Source organism: Melanotaenia boesemani, chromosome 21, assembly GCF_017639745.1.
Source record: "Melanotaenia boesemani isolate fMelBoe1 chromosome 21, fMelBoe1.pri, whole genome shotgun sequence".
In the NCBI taxonomy this organism is placed as follows: domain Eukaryota; kingdom Metazoa; phylum Chordata; class Actinopteri; order Atheriniformes; family Melanotaeniidae; genus Melanotaenia; species Melanotaenia boesemani.
The window spans coordinates 16,302,554-16,319,969 of NC_055702.1; the positions used below are offsets into that span (position 1 = coordinate 16,302,554).

The 17,416-nt window shown below is 39.2% G+C and overlaps 2 protein-coding genes across 4 annotated transcripts; one reads left to right on the plus strand and one right to left on the minus strand.

Annotated features, from left to right (window-relative positions):
* Window positions 1-4,550: 4,550 nt before the first annotated feature.
* On the plus strand, window positions 4,551-10,068 carry LOC121632833 (synembryn-A). Its single transcript, XM_041974589.1, has 14 exons — window positions 4,551-4,694; window positions 5,044-5,138; window positions 5,222-5,269; window positions 5,887-5,904; window positions 6,024-6,113; window positions 6,214-6,815; window positions 6,970-7,105; window positions 7,206-7,394; window positions 7,611-7,705; window positions 8,338-8,488; window positions 8,609-8,704; window positions 9,128-9,272; window positions 9,376-9,655; window positions 9,924-10,068. Exons 2-14 carry the CDS (start codon window positions 5,049-5,051, stop codon window positions 10,063-10,065), a joined length of 2,082 nt encoding a protein of 693 aa, XP_041830523.1. The 5' UTR covers window positions 4,551-4,694; window positions 5,044-5,048; the 3' UTR covers window positions 10,066-10,068.
* A 3-nt stretch (window positions 10,069-10,071) lies between these two features.
* irf3 (interferon regulatory factor 3) lies at window positions 10,072-17,298 on the minus strand. 3 transcript variants are annotated; one of them, XM_041974566.1, is made up of 12 exons: window positions 17,105-17,298; window positions 16,428-16,535; window positions 14,781-14,947; window positions 14,466-14,637; window positions 14,095-14,162; window positions 13,917-13,974; window positions 13,723-13,788; window positions 13,362-13,610; window positions 13,076-13,166; window positions 11,539-11,828; window positions 11,325-11,443; window positions 10,072-11,126 (listed from the first exon to the last, which is right to left on the minus strand). In XM_041974566.1, exons 3-12 carry the CDS (start codon window positions 14,943-14,945, stop codon window positions 11,013-11,015), a joined length of 1,392 nt encoding a protein of 463 aa, XP_041830500.1. In that variant the 5' UTR covers window positions 14,946-14,947; window positions 16,428-16,535; window positions 17,105-17,298; the 3' UTR covers window positions 10,072-11,012. The 3 variants fall into 3 exon arrangements, with proteins under 3 accessions (XP_041830500.1, XP_041830498.1, XP_041830499.1); XM_041974564.1 differs by having other exon boundaries at window positions 13,723-13,791; XM_041974565.1 differs by lacking the exon at window positions 16,428-16,535 and having other exon boundaries at window positions 13,723-13,791.
* Between the last annotated feature and the right edge of the window lie 118 nt (window positions 17,299-17,416).

Here is a 17,416-nt window from a genome sequence, read left to right on the forward strand (position 1 = left end):
GATTTATGGTTTATGTTCTTTGGTACTGTTATGTTCTTGTTTCATGTTCTTGGTTTTTGTTTTGTTTATGGTTTAGGTTCTAGGTTTCTAGTATTTAGGGTTATGTTAGGCCCGTGTTGCTTTCCTGCTCATTAGTTCACTTGGTATTCAGTGTATTTTTGTTAGTTTAGTGTCATGCCATATCATAGTATTTTGTTTTCTAGTTTAGTTTTTGGTTATTAAAAACCTTGTTCCTGCACCGGCCTCCTTCCCGCCTCTTTAAGCCAGCACTTGGGTCCTTACCTCCACCACTTTTTCTTTTTTTTTTTTTTTTGGTACAGCAGACCAATATTAAGGCAGAATCTCAGTTTAACCTTTTCTTGCTTCCACAATTGTTTTTATCTTCCGCTCTGATTTCAAACTTCTCTTTATGAGTCCATTGTGTACCTTTTCAATGACAGAGTAGTGCACTGAGTCACCACTAGCATGCGTGCACAAAAAGGCATAAGCACTCAAATGATTATTATTTCACTTATGATTAAGCATGGATTACATCCAGTGATGATGGGATAACATATGGTGATGACAGGGATTGTGAGCCAAGACGAAGCATAGCCTGCTGGTGCAGCAATGAATTAATAAACACAATAAACATGTAAACAATGGTTTATAGCATATTATAGAGTATATAATAGGCAAGGCAAATGTATTTGTATAGCACATTTTCATGTTCAAGACAATTCAGAGTGCTTTACATAAAGTAATAAAAGCATTACAGCCGGGCTGCGGGAAGCAAAAATGTTTTCACAATAATCATTTCAGCCTATGAATAATCTCACACTTAATTCAACATGAAGAACTGTGTGTATGGCTATTGGTATGAAGTCTCGGAGTTTTGTAAACACAGAGGAACTTACTCTGAACATGAAAACAGCCCTTGAGTGTCTGCACAGTTCTTTCTTCACATTTATTCATTGCCTTTGATACCTGTATGAAATTCAGTGAAATAAAATCTAACTTATTCTGTTCAATGAGAAATACAGACTAACAAATACAAATTTGCTGTAATTACAATTTATTACTGTGTTTTAAAAAAAACATTTAGTAGTAAATACAAAGAAAAGAATTAACAGTTATAAAAAGAAATACTGTGTACTGTGTAGATCATAATCTATTCCTTATAGGGACTTAAAATAAAAAAAAATATTCTATATGTGAAAAAATGTGCTGTAAAATGTATTGTACATCATGCAAAAATAACCCTCTTTAGAGCAAATTGACTCTTCAAAGCCTCTCCATATTCAGGTCAGCTGTGTTTAGACTACATGCAACGGTACACTATGTTGCTGGTGTTGATGTTGTCAGTCTGAATGAGGATGATGAAGATTTACAGTCCAGGATTGCGTCAGTGGCTGTTGTTTTCTTCAGCCCATTTTTTTCTTGACTCATTGGTATCCTACACCTAATTTCTCACGAGGAATATGTGTTTATTTCCAGGAGAACTCCTCTGACTTTTCTTCCACTGTCTATGACATAGTGTGTATCCTGTTGTTTTAAGCTTGCAGCCACAAGCTGACTACTAAAGCCCCCCCGCCCCGCCCGCCGTTGGGGCCCATTTCCTTTACTACCTGGGCACAAGGGAGAGCATCCTGCCAGGAAGGCTTGTCTTTCACACGTCATCTTCCCATAGTTTTACACTAAAACACTTTGCCGCAAGTCTGTGAACTTATTATCAGCTTCCCAGTAAACTGCGTTAAGTGTTGAAACTGTAAACAACAGCAGTGTCTAAGAATCTGAGCTGTACTGTATGTCTGCCGACACTCCCTCACATCTTTTTAGTTGCTTTGATGTGTGACATCTGTAGATTTTGGTTTGAGTAAAATGTTAAAGTTTACTGTAAACTGAAGCTTTTTATTATGTGTAATGATGCTCCTGTTCACATGTGATTAATAACATCTTCTTACTGGTCAGACCCAACCTTGAAAATGGTGCCATCTTGTGGGAACAAATTAACAGCCTTATTATGAATACAGTACATGCAGTCTATTGATTGATTGATTACAGAAGAATCCAGGTAATTCAGTCAGTTAACATTGAAGAAACTTTAATGTTATCTTAAGTCAGTCTACTATCATCTTAAGAATATATCAAGGGTAAAAGATCAGGTGTCACAGCAGGACCTGGAAAAACTAGTCCATGCTTTCAGCTTTAGTCGGCTTGATCATTGTAACAGTGTTTTTACAAATCAGTTCGAGCCAATTCATAATAATTAATAGCCTAGTGAAGGAAAACAAACAGATTGCAAAAAGATCAAGGTCAACAGATCCAAAAAAGAAAGGTTTAAAGCCAAATCTTAAAGGTACAGAGGGTATCTGCCTCCGAAACCCAAACTGGGAGCTGGTTCCATAAGAGAGGGGCCTGATAGCCAAAAGCTCTGCCTCCCATTGTACTCTTAGAGACTCGAGGAACCACAAGTAAACCTGCAGTCTGAGAGGAAAGGCCTCTGTTGGGAATATATGGAACTATGAAATGTTAGATATGCAATGGAGCCTGGTCATGGAGAGCTTTATATGTGAGGAGAAGAATTTTAAATTCTATCTTTGATTTAACAGGGAGTCAGTGAAGAGAAGCTTAACCTGGAGAAATATGATCTCTCTTGTTAGTTCTCATCAGAACTCTTGCTGCAGCATTTTGGATCAGCTGGAGACTTTCAGGCCATATGTAGGACAGCCCATTAAAAAGGAATTGCAGTAATCCAGTCCTGAAGCAACAAAAGCATGGACTTGTTTTTCTGCATTACTCTGAGATAGCATGTCCCTAATTCTTGCTATATTGAGCCAAAGAACCAAAATGGTCCAAAGTAACTCATGGTTTCTCACTGTGATACTGGAAGCCAAATTAATGTCATCCAGATAAATTACATCACTAGACAGTTTTTAGTTTTTCTAATCCAAAGACAAGCTCAGTCTTGTTTGAATTTAGAAAGACAAAGTTCGGAGTCATTCAGGTCTTTGTCTTCGAGACTTTTTTTTGTAATCTAACAAACTGATTGGTTTCATCGGGCTTCATGGAGAAGTAAATCTGAGTATCATCCGCATAGCAATGAAGGTTTATACCATGCTGTCTAATGATATTACCTAAAGGAAGCGTGTATAATTTGAAAAGTATTGGTCCAAGTACAGGACTCTGAGGAACTCCATGACTTACTCTGGTGTGTGAGAAAGACTCATAATTTACATTAACAAACTGAAATCTATCAGATAAATACTGTATGACTTAAACCAACCTAATGCAGTACTTTTAATCCCAATAATATGTTCATATAACATAATATCTGTAACAAAATGCTGTGATCAATGATGTCGAATGCAGCACCGAGATCTAACAACATAAGTACAAACAGGAGTCCTTTATCTGATGCAATGAGAAGATCATTGGTAACTTTACCAGGTCTGTCTCTGTGCTATGATGAGCTCTAAATCCTGACTAAAACTTTTCTAACAGATTATTTCTGCTCAAATGGGCACATAGTAGAATTTAAACCATTTAAAAAGAATTTTAGACATAAAGGGGAGGTTGGCTATAGATCTATGATTAGCTAACACTCCTGGCTCGAGGGTCGGTTTTTTAAATAAAGGTTTGATTACAGCACTCTTAAAAGATTATGGTTCATATCCTGTCAATAGACATATGTTGATCAGCTCCAGTACAGATGTATTAACTAAGGAAAATACTTCCTTAAATAGTCTGGTTGGGATGAGGTCTAAAATACAATTTGAAGGTAATATGAAGCTGTTATCCTGGTTAACTCAGAGAGCTGAACAGGACAGAAACGGCCCAAATAAAAATCAGGTTCTACAAACTTCTCTAAAGCTGCTGTGGATGAAACATCATCAGTAATGACTAATAAGAAGTTCTAATTGTTCAACTTGGTCATATTTTAATGCTGTTTTTATCTAATGTTCTTTATTTTTCCCTTTTCTTTTGTTTTAAACTTTAAATGTATTTCTTGCATTTTATCTATTTTATTTTAGCTTTATCTTTATTTTTATTCCTTTTATTTCTTTTAAAGTTTGTTTTTAATGCTTTTTGTACCACGCTGTAATGCTTTTGTTTTATGTAAAGCACCTTGAATTGTCTTGTACATAAAATGTGGTGTACAAATGAACTTGCCTTAAGAGACTGAACAGATGCATTTTTTCATTGACGTTTTTTCAAATCCAGATTATTTTTCAAGAGCCGATCTCGGTTACACAACTGCTAATGAAAAAAATAATTAAATAAAAAAGAATAAAATCTTAATGGCTGTTTTAGAGTTTCCTGGGCTTCAGTAAACGAGCGTTAAAGCTGGACAAAATGCAAGAGCTGCACAGCACAAGTATGAAAAACCTGTAGGAGGTTAGAGGGTCAACACTGGCAGATCTAAGCTTAGAGTCCATTAGTGGATTATAACCATAAACACTCCATGGCTCCTGCATCTCTGTTGGATTAAAGAGAGAGAGAGAGAGATAGGCTAGCTGCATGAGGGTGACTGGAAAGCAATTCAGTTGAAGCAAATTCAAGGGCAGGACACAATACACTCAGCAAACGTGAAGTAAGACACTGTTGGCAAAAAGCAGAGGGAAAGTTGGAGAAGTGATATCACTTTGGACTCTTGAGATTTGAGGAAAAATTGCTCACCTGGATTATTATTACCTGGAGTGACTTTTCTCAAGGTAAGTTTAAGCTGGCGCAGTCACGTGTAATCGGTCTGCAGTCTTTAAATGTCCATCTCTTTTGTATCAGTCTGAATTGTCACATACATGATGCAAAACCAGCTTTATTAGGCATTGATTTGAAGTGGCAGCAATGGAAATAAGATATTAGTGCTTCACTTAAAGTCCATCATTTCATGGCTTGAATTTTCATATTTTAATTTAACAACAGGCTAAATTAACATGCACAGCACATGTTGTATTTTTGGTGTTGCTGTGTATTTGAGCATGCATAATCTGTCATGACAGTCATCCTCATAGTTGTGTAACTTTAATTTTGTTATGGGTCGAATGATTGGTGTGTGCGCAGGAAGCATGGATGTGGACGTTGAGGGGATTATCCAGTGCATCAAGCAGGGGGATGAGAATGGCGTTCAGATACAGCTGCAGGAGTTCAATAAAGAGGTAACACCACACAAAAGCTTGCACATCCTTACACACTGTAAACATCTGCTTAACATTTTGTATGGTTCTTTCTCTCCCTGCAGTACGCCCAGTGCTTCTTCATTGATACTGAGGAGAGGGAGAAATTGAAAGTGAGTTGGCTTATGGCATTACATCCAGTGAAAGTTGACTGTCGCAACCCATGTCCTCCCCCTGTTCTCTAATACCTTACTTACTCTACACCTCCATGCATTTACTCGTCCCCGCCCCCACAGTCTGCATGTGATTAGTAATTCTGCTGTATCAGTTGTCCCTGATCCTCTCTCACCCCATGCTCAGGCAGATTGAGTCCAGGAGGACGGGGGGGTGGGGGTTGGGGGACACTACTAAAAACAATAGAGAAAGTGTGACTTTTATGTCTTGAAAACTTTTCTGTTAAAGAGGTTCCAAGTGGATTTAAATTAATTTGATTTTATTTCTAATTTGTTGGAGTTTTGAGTTTTAAGACCTTAAATTCAAATTATCCTTTTTTTAAGTTTTATTCATTTAGTTAATTCATTTCTCAGTGGTTCCTTTTCACATTCTGGTGATATGTCAGGTTTGCATCCGCTTATACAGAATGGTCACTTGTTAACCTCTCGCCTAACAAGTAGTTAATCTATTTCACCACATATTGTTCAGGATGTTTTTAAAGAGGAATGCTAATGACATATTCTTCTCTCTTTATTGCTACATTGTTTCCTGAAAATGGATAATCAACTCCCTGCAGCAAAGGAAACTAGAAGAGGTAAACTACAGCCACACAAACAAATATTTGTATTTGTGTTGCTTATAAAAGCAGTCTAAATTAATCTGTGAACTCAAGGACAGTGTAAAAATGTAAATTCTATTTATTCATTACATTAGTTCAAGAAGAATAAAGTGAGGGACTGCACTGATTCTGACTCTGACACTGAGGAGTACATGCATGAAGATCGAGGTCTCATCCTCAGACAGGTAAACTGGTGTCGTCACTCCGCTTACCCAGAGGTGTAGTTTCAAACTTAAAATACTTTTAAACTAAATTCATGTTGATGTTTTCTCTTTCTGTCTTCAGAACTTAGCTCTTGTCCTTGTGAGATTCATAAGAACAGGAGTCAAAAGTCGTTTGTTGAGAGTATGTCTCCGTACCTTGAGGATCCTGTCAAGAGACAAAAAGATCCTGGGCCCCTTGGTGACCGACAGTGCTCTCCTGACCTTGGCCAAAATAGCCGGGCTGACCGCAAGTGATGCCTGTGATGAAGCCTGCGACCCTGACTGTGAGTTCTATGATAACATCATCGCTACTTTGGCAGAGGCCAAAGTGCTGCAGGCTCGAGTTGAAGGGGATGAAGGTGAGACTAATGAGCAAGATGAGGAGTTCCCTGCTATCGATGAGGACTCCAAGAGTGACATCAGCAATGTTAACAGTGGAGATCTGGACAGCATCAGCTGGTGCGGGAGCCACAGGACCAGCATCAATGAAATGCACAGAGGCGGAAGCCATCAGAAGGTGCTGGAGCGAGGAAGGAGGGACCGCAGAGAAAGCAAGGCGGAGGGGGAGGAAGTGGAGGAGGAAGGTGATCAAGGAGAAGAGGCCCTAAGAAAAGAAGCCATGAAGGTGCTGTGTAATGTGGTGTATAACAGCACCTGGGCACAGGAGAGGTTCAGTGGTCTCAGGTGGGCTGCCTCACATTCACAAGACACTCACACACACACACATCCAGCCAATCTTACAAAAACTTTGCATTTGTAACATTTTTCACATTCATTTAGCTTTTGTGTAAGTCAGAATATTTCCAGAAAGGTAATGTCCTGCTGTTTCTCCTGTCAGGCTCCTGAGTGGTCTCACCGAGCGCCTGTCTTCCAGTGTCAACTGGTCCTCTCCCTCCAGTCTTAAGTTCTATGAGCTGCGCCTCATGTTCCTCATCACCGCCCTCCGTCCAGAGCTCAGCACTCAGCTTCAACAGGTAACACAAACTCACATAAAGCAAAGCTGCTATGAGAGATATTTTATTAATCACCATCAGTTTGCTTCCTGCCCTCTCACTCATTCTTTTCCTCTTTCAGGAGGGTGGAGTGTCCATCCTCACCACAGCCTTGGAGAGCTGCCTGGAGGTACAGTGGAAGGATCAGTATGAATGTGCGCTGGACCCTGTGGCACCACCTATATCTCTGGAAGCCTCTCAGCGCATCGTAGAGATCCTGAAAATCCTCTTCAATATCACCTACAGTACCCACAGGCAGGAGCCAAGAGAGGTCAGTGAATGTGAAGGAAACCAGTCAGCCTTCAGCTGTTAAAAGAAAATAGGAGGAGAGTCTACATTTTAAAAGATGGCAGAGCTGTTATCAATCACATCTATCACTTGAGGAAACACAAACAATTTACATGAAGAAAAAAAAAGCTGTTATATGTCAGCTGTATTTCATCCATGAAGAAAGAAGTTGAGCTTCCTGTTGTTTCTCGCCCTCCAGGAAGAAGCAGCTCTGTACCGACACCTGGTGGCGATTCTGCGTCTCTGCCTAATGAGGAAGTGTTTGTTGTCTGATGATACTGACGAGCTGCAGGGGTGAGCATGAGGGGATGTTTTCTAATTTTCGATAAAGTGCCATACCATAAAATCATATGTTTACAGCATGTACAATACAGCTGTAAACAAGGTTGCTAGGGGGAAATGTGGTCTTTACTTTTTAAGAGCTTCTGACAAATGTGGTTTTAGAGATAATAATGTATGACAACACATTTGTCAGCAAGTGAAAAGCATTTACATAATAGTCTATTTATTTATAAAATACAAATGTATAGGTGATATGTCTGTATCCATGGTGAGCATCACTTTAACCCTGCTAAGGATTACTAAGAAATTATGTCCTTGGTTGTGAAATAATAGTGTAATTTGGTAGCTGAATTTCACTCTTATTAGGAAATACTTTTGTTTTAATCTTCATAATATAAATTAAAATGTAAGAAAGCTCAGGTCTGATAAAGCATTATTTATTATATACTCATTTCAAGGCTTTTCACATCTCTAGTTATTAGTAAATGTAATTTTCTTTGTTTTTTGTTTTGATTACATAAACTTTTTCTATGCCACTGTTCTTATCAGTGATTGTGTTTTTATGGATACTAATATATGCAAGTCCTATCCAAGCCAAGAGAACATTAAGTATCCTTTCCTGTATTCCCCTCTCAATGCTGCAGTCATACAGTCAACCTGCTGTCAGCGCTGCCACTCCAGTGTCTTGATGTGCTGCTTACGGTGCCTCTAATGCCAGATTCCAAGGAAAGTCTGGGAATAAACATGGACTGTGTCCACACCCTGCTGATGTTCATGGAGAAACGCCTGGACTCGGTGAGGGAGAAAGCAATACAAAGAGAGGACGGTTATATTTGGAATATACCTTTTTTCAAGACTATAGAAGCAATCCCCTAATACTGACATAAGGACTTTCCTTGTTTCTGTGCTTTTCAGGGTGACAGGATCAAAGAGAAGCTGACACCAATCCTCAATCTGCTGACAGAAAGCTGCAGAGCTCACAGAGAAACACGGCTCTACATCAGAAAACATGTAACGTTGGCCAAAATAATGAGAAAGCTTTCACTAATGGATTATAATAATGAGCAAAATATTGTGAGCATTGTTAAATTGAGCTGCTGAGACAGAAAAATGCTCAACAGCATCAGATATTATGACGTTAGCAAATTCTCTAAGTCCTGTGGAGCTGACCAAGAGCCAGCTACAATCCTGTCTGAAATGCACCTACACAGTCAGCAGGATATAACAATTTTGTCCACGTCAGACGTTAAAAATGTCAATTTCCTTTGCATCCAACACTTATACAACAAACGAGTATTTTAATATCCCAGACCACCATGTCATCGTTATGGGATAATCACTATACCACTATATTTTACAGTGGTTACAATGTTCTTTCTCATTTGTGTACATTTTCCAAGACAACTGAAAATCCGAATGTGTCCATCTCATTAGATTCTCCCTCCTCTGAGAGATGTATCACATAGACCGGAGGAAGGGACCACTGTGAAGAATCGTCTGATTCGTCTCATGACTCATCTGGACACAGACCTCAAACACTGTGCTGCTGACCTCATCTTTGTCCTCTGCAAGGAAAACGGTAAACACTGACACTCCTGAAGATCAAGGAGGACGATGGCAGACAAGTTCTAGAGATATTATCTATGGTCTTGTCAACTTTTGATCACTTCTTCTTTTGTCAGTGAGGCGTTTTGTCAAGTACACAGGTTACGGTAATGCAGCTGGGCTTCTGGCCACCAGGGGCCTGCTGGGAGGTCAGGGTGCCAGGAACTCCAATACCAGTGTCCAGTATTCCAGCGACTCTGATTCAGATACAGAGGAGTACCGGCAGGTCAAAGACCGCATCAACCCAGTAACAGGGCGGGTGGAGGCAGAGCAACCAGATCCCATGGAGGGCATGACAGAGGAGGAGAAGGAGGAGGAGGCCAAGAGACTGATTATGCTCTTCAACAAGCTGTCCAGGTCAGAAAAGAAACACAGGGATATTAATAGCTAATGGTATTAAAGATGCATGACCTTAAATCTGTGATGAGGCTGTATAAATTTAAATATATGACTTTATTCTTCCTATATCAATACTCTTTTGCAAAATAAGTATTTACAATATCACGATAGGGGTGAAACCGTAGATACAGAGTCTATCAGATACTCTCAATTATTATCAGTGACAAAAATTGGAGCAGTATTACTACTTAGGATAAAACTGTTTCTGACTTTTACACTTTTGCAGAGATAACATCATCCAACCGATGGGAGTGAACGAAGAAGGGAAGCTTGTCCCAATGTCAGGACTGGAAGAAAGTTCCTTTCCTGAGGAGGCGAAGCCTGAGACAGAGCGAGACGGAGACGCAGAAGAAGCAGACAGGGACTGAAACATGTCAAATTCATTGATTTGCTTTATTGATTTTGTTTCGTAAACATCCCATTTTAAGCTTGTCAGTGCATAAATTCTCATTGTAACTGTGTGGATGACCCAGAAAACAAAATGAAGGCGACTGTCCTCATCCAGACCAGCCAGCCACTGTGACAGCAACTAAACACAAGAAATTATATGAAAGGCTAATTTTTCTATTTCCTCCTATTTGGATTGAGACTTATAATATATCACGTAGAACAGCTTTCACATCGATTAAAGAAAGAAATTCTGTATATGTTGTAGTTCTTGAGAAGAAATCGATTTTATTATGATTATACTATTCACGAATGTTTCAATAAAGTCAGAAAATCTTGTTTGCTGTGTATCATTCAGTCCTCTAAAGCACTGATACAGAATAAATTTGGAATAAGCCGCATCTGCAGTTTGTATTTCAGTATGTGTGCCATTGATAAGATGCAGTACATACTGACTGATTCCAGATGCTCTGATCATTTCTGCTCTGTTAGATCAACTTAAACATTTTTCCAGTTCCAGTCATTCATGTTATTTCTGCTACAACACATTCATTTCACTTTAATTCACTCCCGATTGGTGTTGCTCCCATGTAATCCTTATTCAATATGTAAAGTGGTTCCACACATTTAACTAAAATTATTATACATTTGGATGATTAATGTTGTAAAAAAAGATTATCAGCTGGATGATAGACAGCTTATGGGTGGTCTTTCAAGCACCAACACATTATTTGTAGATCCAGAGGGAAGACTAAGTAAAGGACCTGCTGTGTTCAGTGTGTTGCAGCAGCTTGTTGTCTAACAGAATTTATCTAAGAATGATGAAAAAAAATATTCATAAAACAACTGTTAGAGATGTTGTGCTTGTGTTGTTAAGGGACGCAAAAACAGAGTAAACCGTGACTTCCTTTGGGCAAAGAGAAGTGCTTTAGTACAGCTCCATCATCTCTTCCAACGACATCTGCAGCTCTACAGATTGTAGAGACGAGGCACCGCCTTCGACAGCTATATTCTTCAGTAGCTCCATTGAAGTCAGGACCACCTGAGTGACAGGGGAAAAAAAAGGAGACGAAGTCAGATACAATGTTAAGAGTAACAAAAGAAACATGGCACATATGACCACAAAATAACTTCTTTCGTATCAGCTTTTTTGGTTATGACGTGCACTGCTGCATGGACGCTGAGGAAAAACCTTTCAGACCTGAAGGATAATATTCTAATAAACTAAAAGTTTTCCCACCTCAACTGTGATGAGTTTCTTCTCCCAAGGCCGGCCGCCTGGGTCAGGCCACTTCTCCCCGAGACAGAAGAACAGCGAGCATGGAGGACAGTCCCCCCCATTACTAAAGTTCACTATCCCTATAGAGAATCAGCCACTTTAAAATACCAGCATGCAACACACTGTACATGTATTCATGTTAACATTGTGTAAAATAATTACTTCTGTCACCCACCGTGCACAAAGTCTCTGAACAGGTAAAGTCGATCAGGCTGAAGTTTAGAAATCTCTTTAGGCTGTTTGCTGCTGTCAAATTTGGAAAAGCTCCAGAAAGCTTTGATTTCACCCCGTCGCTGGCCATAGATCACGTGGCCTGACACCCCCACATCCAGGCCGTCGCCCAGAGTGTCCAGAATCCTTTGAGTCAGCTTAGCTTGAGTCTGATCCAGCATGGCTGCGGGCGTTGGTAGGGAGACCAAGGAGAGGCCTGTTTCCTCATCCACAACCGTACCGATAAGTTCAGGCCTGACATAAAGAAAATATTGGTTTTTTTTTTGTTTGTTTTAGGTTCAATAGATGGATGTAGAACTGGCATATCTCTAAGAACATTAATAATATTCTCTGACATTTTGGGAAATACCCCCATTTGAAATGCTAATCGATAAACATGCATTTTTGCAAGGAGAAAGCGAGTAGTGCCAACTGTATGAGCGGAGATCGTAGCACTCACCGTAGCACAAATTAGTATGTACATTTCTCTGTCATGCTCCCATCTATGCTGTTTGGAGCCAAAGCTGTTAAATAATAGTAGCTACTGCTTCATGCTATTTAAACACTTTCCAGCTTCACCACAAAGCCAGATGTCAGTGGGGTTTTTTAAACAGTGTGAAAAATCTTTTTAAAGAGGAGGAAAACATTATGGAAATCGAGGTGAATAGTAATATACTGGTACTGTTAATAACCATGGTACTTGATATTATTGTATGTGATGCAGCACCTCTTAGTACTTGTGCAACACATCTACATTGTAAGGCACCTCAACACTGGCTGTTAACCACCATAAAACAAGGGGATGAAACGGAGGAGGAGATGCAGCTTTTCTGCTAGATTGGATCAGGCAGGGGGATGCCCTGCTCTGAAAAGCTGTGGTGTTAAATCTGACAACGACAAGAAACAGGCAGATACAGCCTCAGCCAAGAGATTCACAAAAACCTGCTACTGATTGGAAGTCCACATTTGTCACTTACTTCCTATTTTTGACATTTCATTTTTTTTACATCACTACTGCATTTTGCCAGAGACAGCAAGGCTAGACCAGATGTTAGTGGCCAACTCAGTCGACAAGAAAATCAATCAACAGTACATCTCCTTCATGCGGTAAAACCTGACATCATGACAGCTCAAGAAAACAGCAGTCCTTTTACCTCACTAGGATTCCTTTTAATGTACATCTTTTTATCTTCTTATGGCCACAGAAATATCAACAACCAACACTGGATCACTGGTTATATCATTTACTTGTATTGAAAGTTATATTTTGTATTTAAGCTAAGAAGCTCCTGGGTCCTACTTCACATTCACTGTGGAAAAATAGAGTAATATCAACCATTTCGATTTATCTTTTAAAGCAAGAGCATAAATAAGCATTTAATATTTCCCAAATATTATTAAGTTACTATGACACAGAAAATGGAATTCTTCATTAGAGTTAAGTAATTATACGTTAGAATTATACAAGTTTCCTGTAAAATAGATAATAATTTGGATGTTACCTGTAAACTAGGCAGACTCCAGCTTCATTCTCAACCAGCTGCTCAGACACCTTCATTCCTCTGTAGTACACTAATATCCTAAATTGAGTCTCTAATGATTCAGAAAGAGGAGACTTGGATTGGAAAATGTCATTTTTGCTGCAAATCATAACTTATTCATGTGTAGAGAGAATGCTCTATTTCATAGCCATAGAAAATATATTGCATTTTAATATTTGGTGTGATTTATACTAGTGTGTGGGTAAATTCCCCCATTTTACAGTTGCAGCAGCCTCTTTCAACTTACTGAAATTATCTCCATCTCCGGTCTTGTGCATTGTATGTAGGAACTGTGCTGCAAACTGCCCATCATCATAGGCCACTCCCATAGCCCCCCTCTCTGGACATGCTGGTTGCTCAGGCAACCCAGTTTCACTGGCTGCACCCTCAAACATTACTGGATCCTGCTGTTGCCCAGGCAACGACTGTCCACCAATCACAACGTGATTCTGCAGCTGCTGTTGCTCAGGAGGAGGCTCAAAGCCTGTGGTGCCCTCTGTGGAAAAGTTGGAGAAACTGAAAAACTGTTTGCAGGAAAAGTACAATGAATACTCATTGTTTTCTGCTCCTGCTACAGCAGTGAGGAGGAGCAAAGCTGATAAAGCTACCTTCTTCAGGGCCAATGTTTATTCTTTTTAGACACTCCTGGAGAATATCCTGGCTGACTGAGCAATCTGCTGGTACATGTTGGCAGTGATTAATTAAATGGCATTTAGTTGGCTTTTTAGAATGAAACTGAATTCACCTCATAAGATATACAATTCTTGCAAGATTATAATAAATAGTTTAAGAGCTCTTTTACCTGGATTCACAATATTCTCCGGAAGGCAGACATCGTCTAAGTATTGCACAATCTGATTCTGGAAATCACAGATAAATGAAGTTATGTTCAATTGTTTAATTATGCAGCATTTAAACAGCATTTACATATTACTTCATGTGTTCCTACAAGTGAAGCATTCACTTACACAGTCACTTACATTTGGTATGTCAAAGCCTACAAATAAACTCATGTCATCTTGATCCTGGGATCCAGCAGAAGTGTTAGCTTTGAAGATGGAGGGAAAATAAAATCTGCAGTTATTGTTATATACAACACCTCTATAATCATATCAAATTACACTATGCCTGTTCTAATTGTTTCTACCATTTTTTAATTAATCTAATTGTTCTTTTTGTATAAAAAAATATGCTTGTTTTTGCCTTTTTAATCAGATTGCTTGTAGAATAAAAAGCAGCTCTGAAAATTTTCATTCTTGACTTTATGGCAAGAAAAATACAATTTCAAGTTTCAGCTGCTCAGTTTGTTATTCATTATAACAACGTGTTTTATACTGTGGAGAATCCTCACCTCCTGTTGCCGATTCCTCTGGCCAGCGAAATACTTTATGGGGGTTAGCAGGGTCATTTTTGTTATCTGATAACAGTTTGAAGCCTTTAACTCGAAGAGCACTCCGGAAGTTCCTCTTCCAGACTGATGGGTCTCCTTGAGCACGGCCATTGCCACTCACTTCAGCCCAGGCCTGCAGGGAGCGCGCCACATTCATAGCACATGTAAACAAGCTCAGGTGTGATATAAAATTTATTCTGCACATCATTACAGGACAGTGCACAGTGCTTTCTTTAAGACTGGGAGCGATTTATAACGACCATCAGAGACATTAACCTTAAATATGAGAACATCAGTGTCAGAGGAGTCCTGTCTCAGGGCGTGTTTCCATGGGACGGAGAACTGTGTTTGCTCTGGGTTTGTCCATTGGACACCTGGATACCTGCCACTGTCGATCTGGGACCGCAGCCAAGGGATCAGCAGTGGTTTTGGATGAGCCATTTCTACAGAAGTGGAAAAAACTGTCACTTGAAAGACCCAGTTCAATTTAATATCTATTAAGTCCATACTTGTCTACAACTGTGGTCACTTTACAGCTCTACAGCTCCATATATATATATATATATATATATATATATATATATATATATATATATATATATATATATATATTTACATCTCCCCTGGGTAGAATGGGTGTTTGTTCATCTCAAGTTTCGGTTCTCTATCAGAGTCCTGGGAGCTTGAGGGCCCTATGCAGTATCTTAGCTGTTTCTAGGACGGCACTCTTCTGGATGGAGATGTTTCATGTTTCTTCAGGTATCGGTTGGAGCCTCTTCTCCAGTGTGGGGGACACGGACCCCAGTGTGCCAATGACCACTGGTACTACTGTTCCCTTCATCTTCCAGGCTTCCTCCAGCTCTTCCTTGAGTCCTTGGTATTTCTCCAGTTTCTCATGTTCCTTTTTCCTGATATTTCCATCATTCGGGATCACTACATCTAACACTACGGCCTAACCTTGCAGCTTATCTATGTTCCCAGTGTACAGTTTTATTTTGTCAGTCTGTATCTGGAAGTCCCGCAGGATGTTTCTAGATGATATTGCATGATAGCTCACAATCTGCGCGTACTTTTCTGAGTTCCTCAAGGACACAGACTGGAACGCAGAGCCCAAACCATGCAAGTGCTTCCACCATGTTTTAAATTAACTGTAGTTATTTCATGTTGCACTCTACCTCTCTCCTGTCCTCATCTGTACTAGCAACAATTTTAACCAAAAATGTCAAATTTAGATTCGTCACTCTCGTTGCCACTTGCCTTTAGTCCAATTCTCAAGTCATTTCGCATTCCTCACCCTTTTCTCATCATTTCCATTTCTTAAAAAATGGCTTCTTGACAGTCACTCGTCCATAAAGTCCAATTCTGATAAGGCTTCTGCAAAGAATCGACTGAAGCTCCTGATTCATCTCTCTTTTTGGCTATTTTAAAGGGCATCCTTTTCAAATAATATTCATATAAACACTTTTTTTTATCTAAACATATATTTTAAACAGTTTTTCAAGGCCTGTCACTTTTTCTTTTGTCTACATTCGTCCAGCTTCCTCAAACTTTTTGAGGACACACTGCACATATTGCTGAGATAGTTCAAGTTTTCAGCTAATAATTTTTGGAAAACATCCAAATACTATTTTTGTCTGTATCACTATATACATCAGTCTAACATTTCACATTTTTAAATACATTAAATTAAAATGGTGGTAACAAATAATTTCTTAAATAATTTGAAATCTTCATTTAAAAACTAAGGTGATGTTCTATAGTGAGACAGTGAATCTCATTTTATGTTTTTTCCACTTAATTAAAGATGTACTACAATAAGCAATAGTTTACTTACTAGAGGAAGCAGTTTCAGAATAGACAGCAGTAAACGAACCATAAAAAAATAAGACGAAAAGATTTGATAAAGTGAATTCAAAGTCTTACCACAGTAATATTAAGTCCAAAAAGCAGGGCCAAAGGAGGGCCCTGGGCAGCTCCTAGAATCTGAATGGATCCACCAGGTTCCACCCCAAGTATAAAACTGACCTTTACCTGAGTAAACATCAGATGCCCAAGTTTAAGTAAATGCAACATGTAATATGTATGTTGTTCTGTCATATGTTCTACATCCACACCACCACGTTCTTGGTCATAATACAGCATTTATGCAGCATCACCTCATCAGCTGCTTATAAGAGTGTAATATTTGTCTGTTGAAACTGTTTACATTCTATAAAGCGGATGCAAAAATAAAAAAACTACCGTGCTATAGAAAGTGATAAACCCTTTGGCTCAAAGCAAGTTTCGTTCATTACCAATATTTCTGTGCAACAGAAAGCAAACGAGGAAGTTAAGAACTGTTGATGATGAGATAAAACCGGCTATTTGCATGAACATTTTTTGCTATATCACATGACTACTTTAGTTATAATTATCTGCTAATTTTTAAATAAAATATTGGCTTTTTAAATGTATTTTTACCCGACTTGTGCCCAAATCTAGTCTCTGCACTAGTTGATGCATATAATATTCGTCTAAATATTCTCCGGCAGTGGATTGCTGACTTTTGACTTCATATTTGGTATTTTGGTCGACTAATTCATTGTAATAAGAGAAGTTACCTGAGGCGAAGAGGCTTCGTCAACGTAGCTCACGCGCAGTCAGAAATGAGACACTTCGGCTAAGAATTTGTACAGACAAACTAAAGCTGTGAGACAAACTGCCATTCAGTCCAGCTGCACTTTCTTTAAATACTGTCTGCAGCGGTCGGTGTGTGTGCTGGTTAGCTGCTATTCACGGGAAACTCCAACTCGTCAGTTTCGTTTTCCCGATGTGACGTCAGAGCTGGGCCTGCCGGGCAGGGTAAAACACACACACCCACATTCAACTACATTCACAGGTATTTTGCTTTTAACAGCCACAAAATTCCCATC

Excerpts from the sequence above, each read along its gene's own strand:
- LOC121632833 (XM_041974589.1), top strand. The coding sequence starts at position 5,049 with ATGGATGTGGACGTTGAGGGGATTATCCAGTGCATCAAGCAGGGGGAT. Across the intron at positions 6,816-6,969 it reads GAGAGGTTCAGTGGTCTCAG|GCTCCTGAGTGGTCTCACCG; the intron begins GTGGGCTGCCTC and ends TTCTCCTGTCAG. Across the intron at positions 7,106-7,205 it reads TCAGCACTCAGCTTCAACAG|GAGGGTGGAGTGTCCATCCT; the intron begins GTAACACAAACT and ends TTCCTCTTTCAG.
- irf3 (XM_041974565.1), bottom strand. The coding sequence starts at position 14,945 with ATGGCTCATCCAAAACCACTGCTGATCCCTTGGCTGCGGTCCCAGATC. Across the intron at positions 14,638-14,780 it reads CTGATGTTCTCATATTTAAG|GCCTGGGCTGAAGTGAGTGG; the intron begins GTTAATGTCTCT and ends CGCTCCCTGCAG. Across the intron at positions 14,163-14,465 it reads AGAGGAATCGGCAACAGGAG|CTAACACTTCTGCTGGATCC; the intron begins GTGAGGATTCTC and ends CCATCTTCAAAG.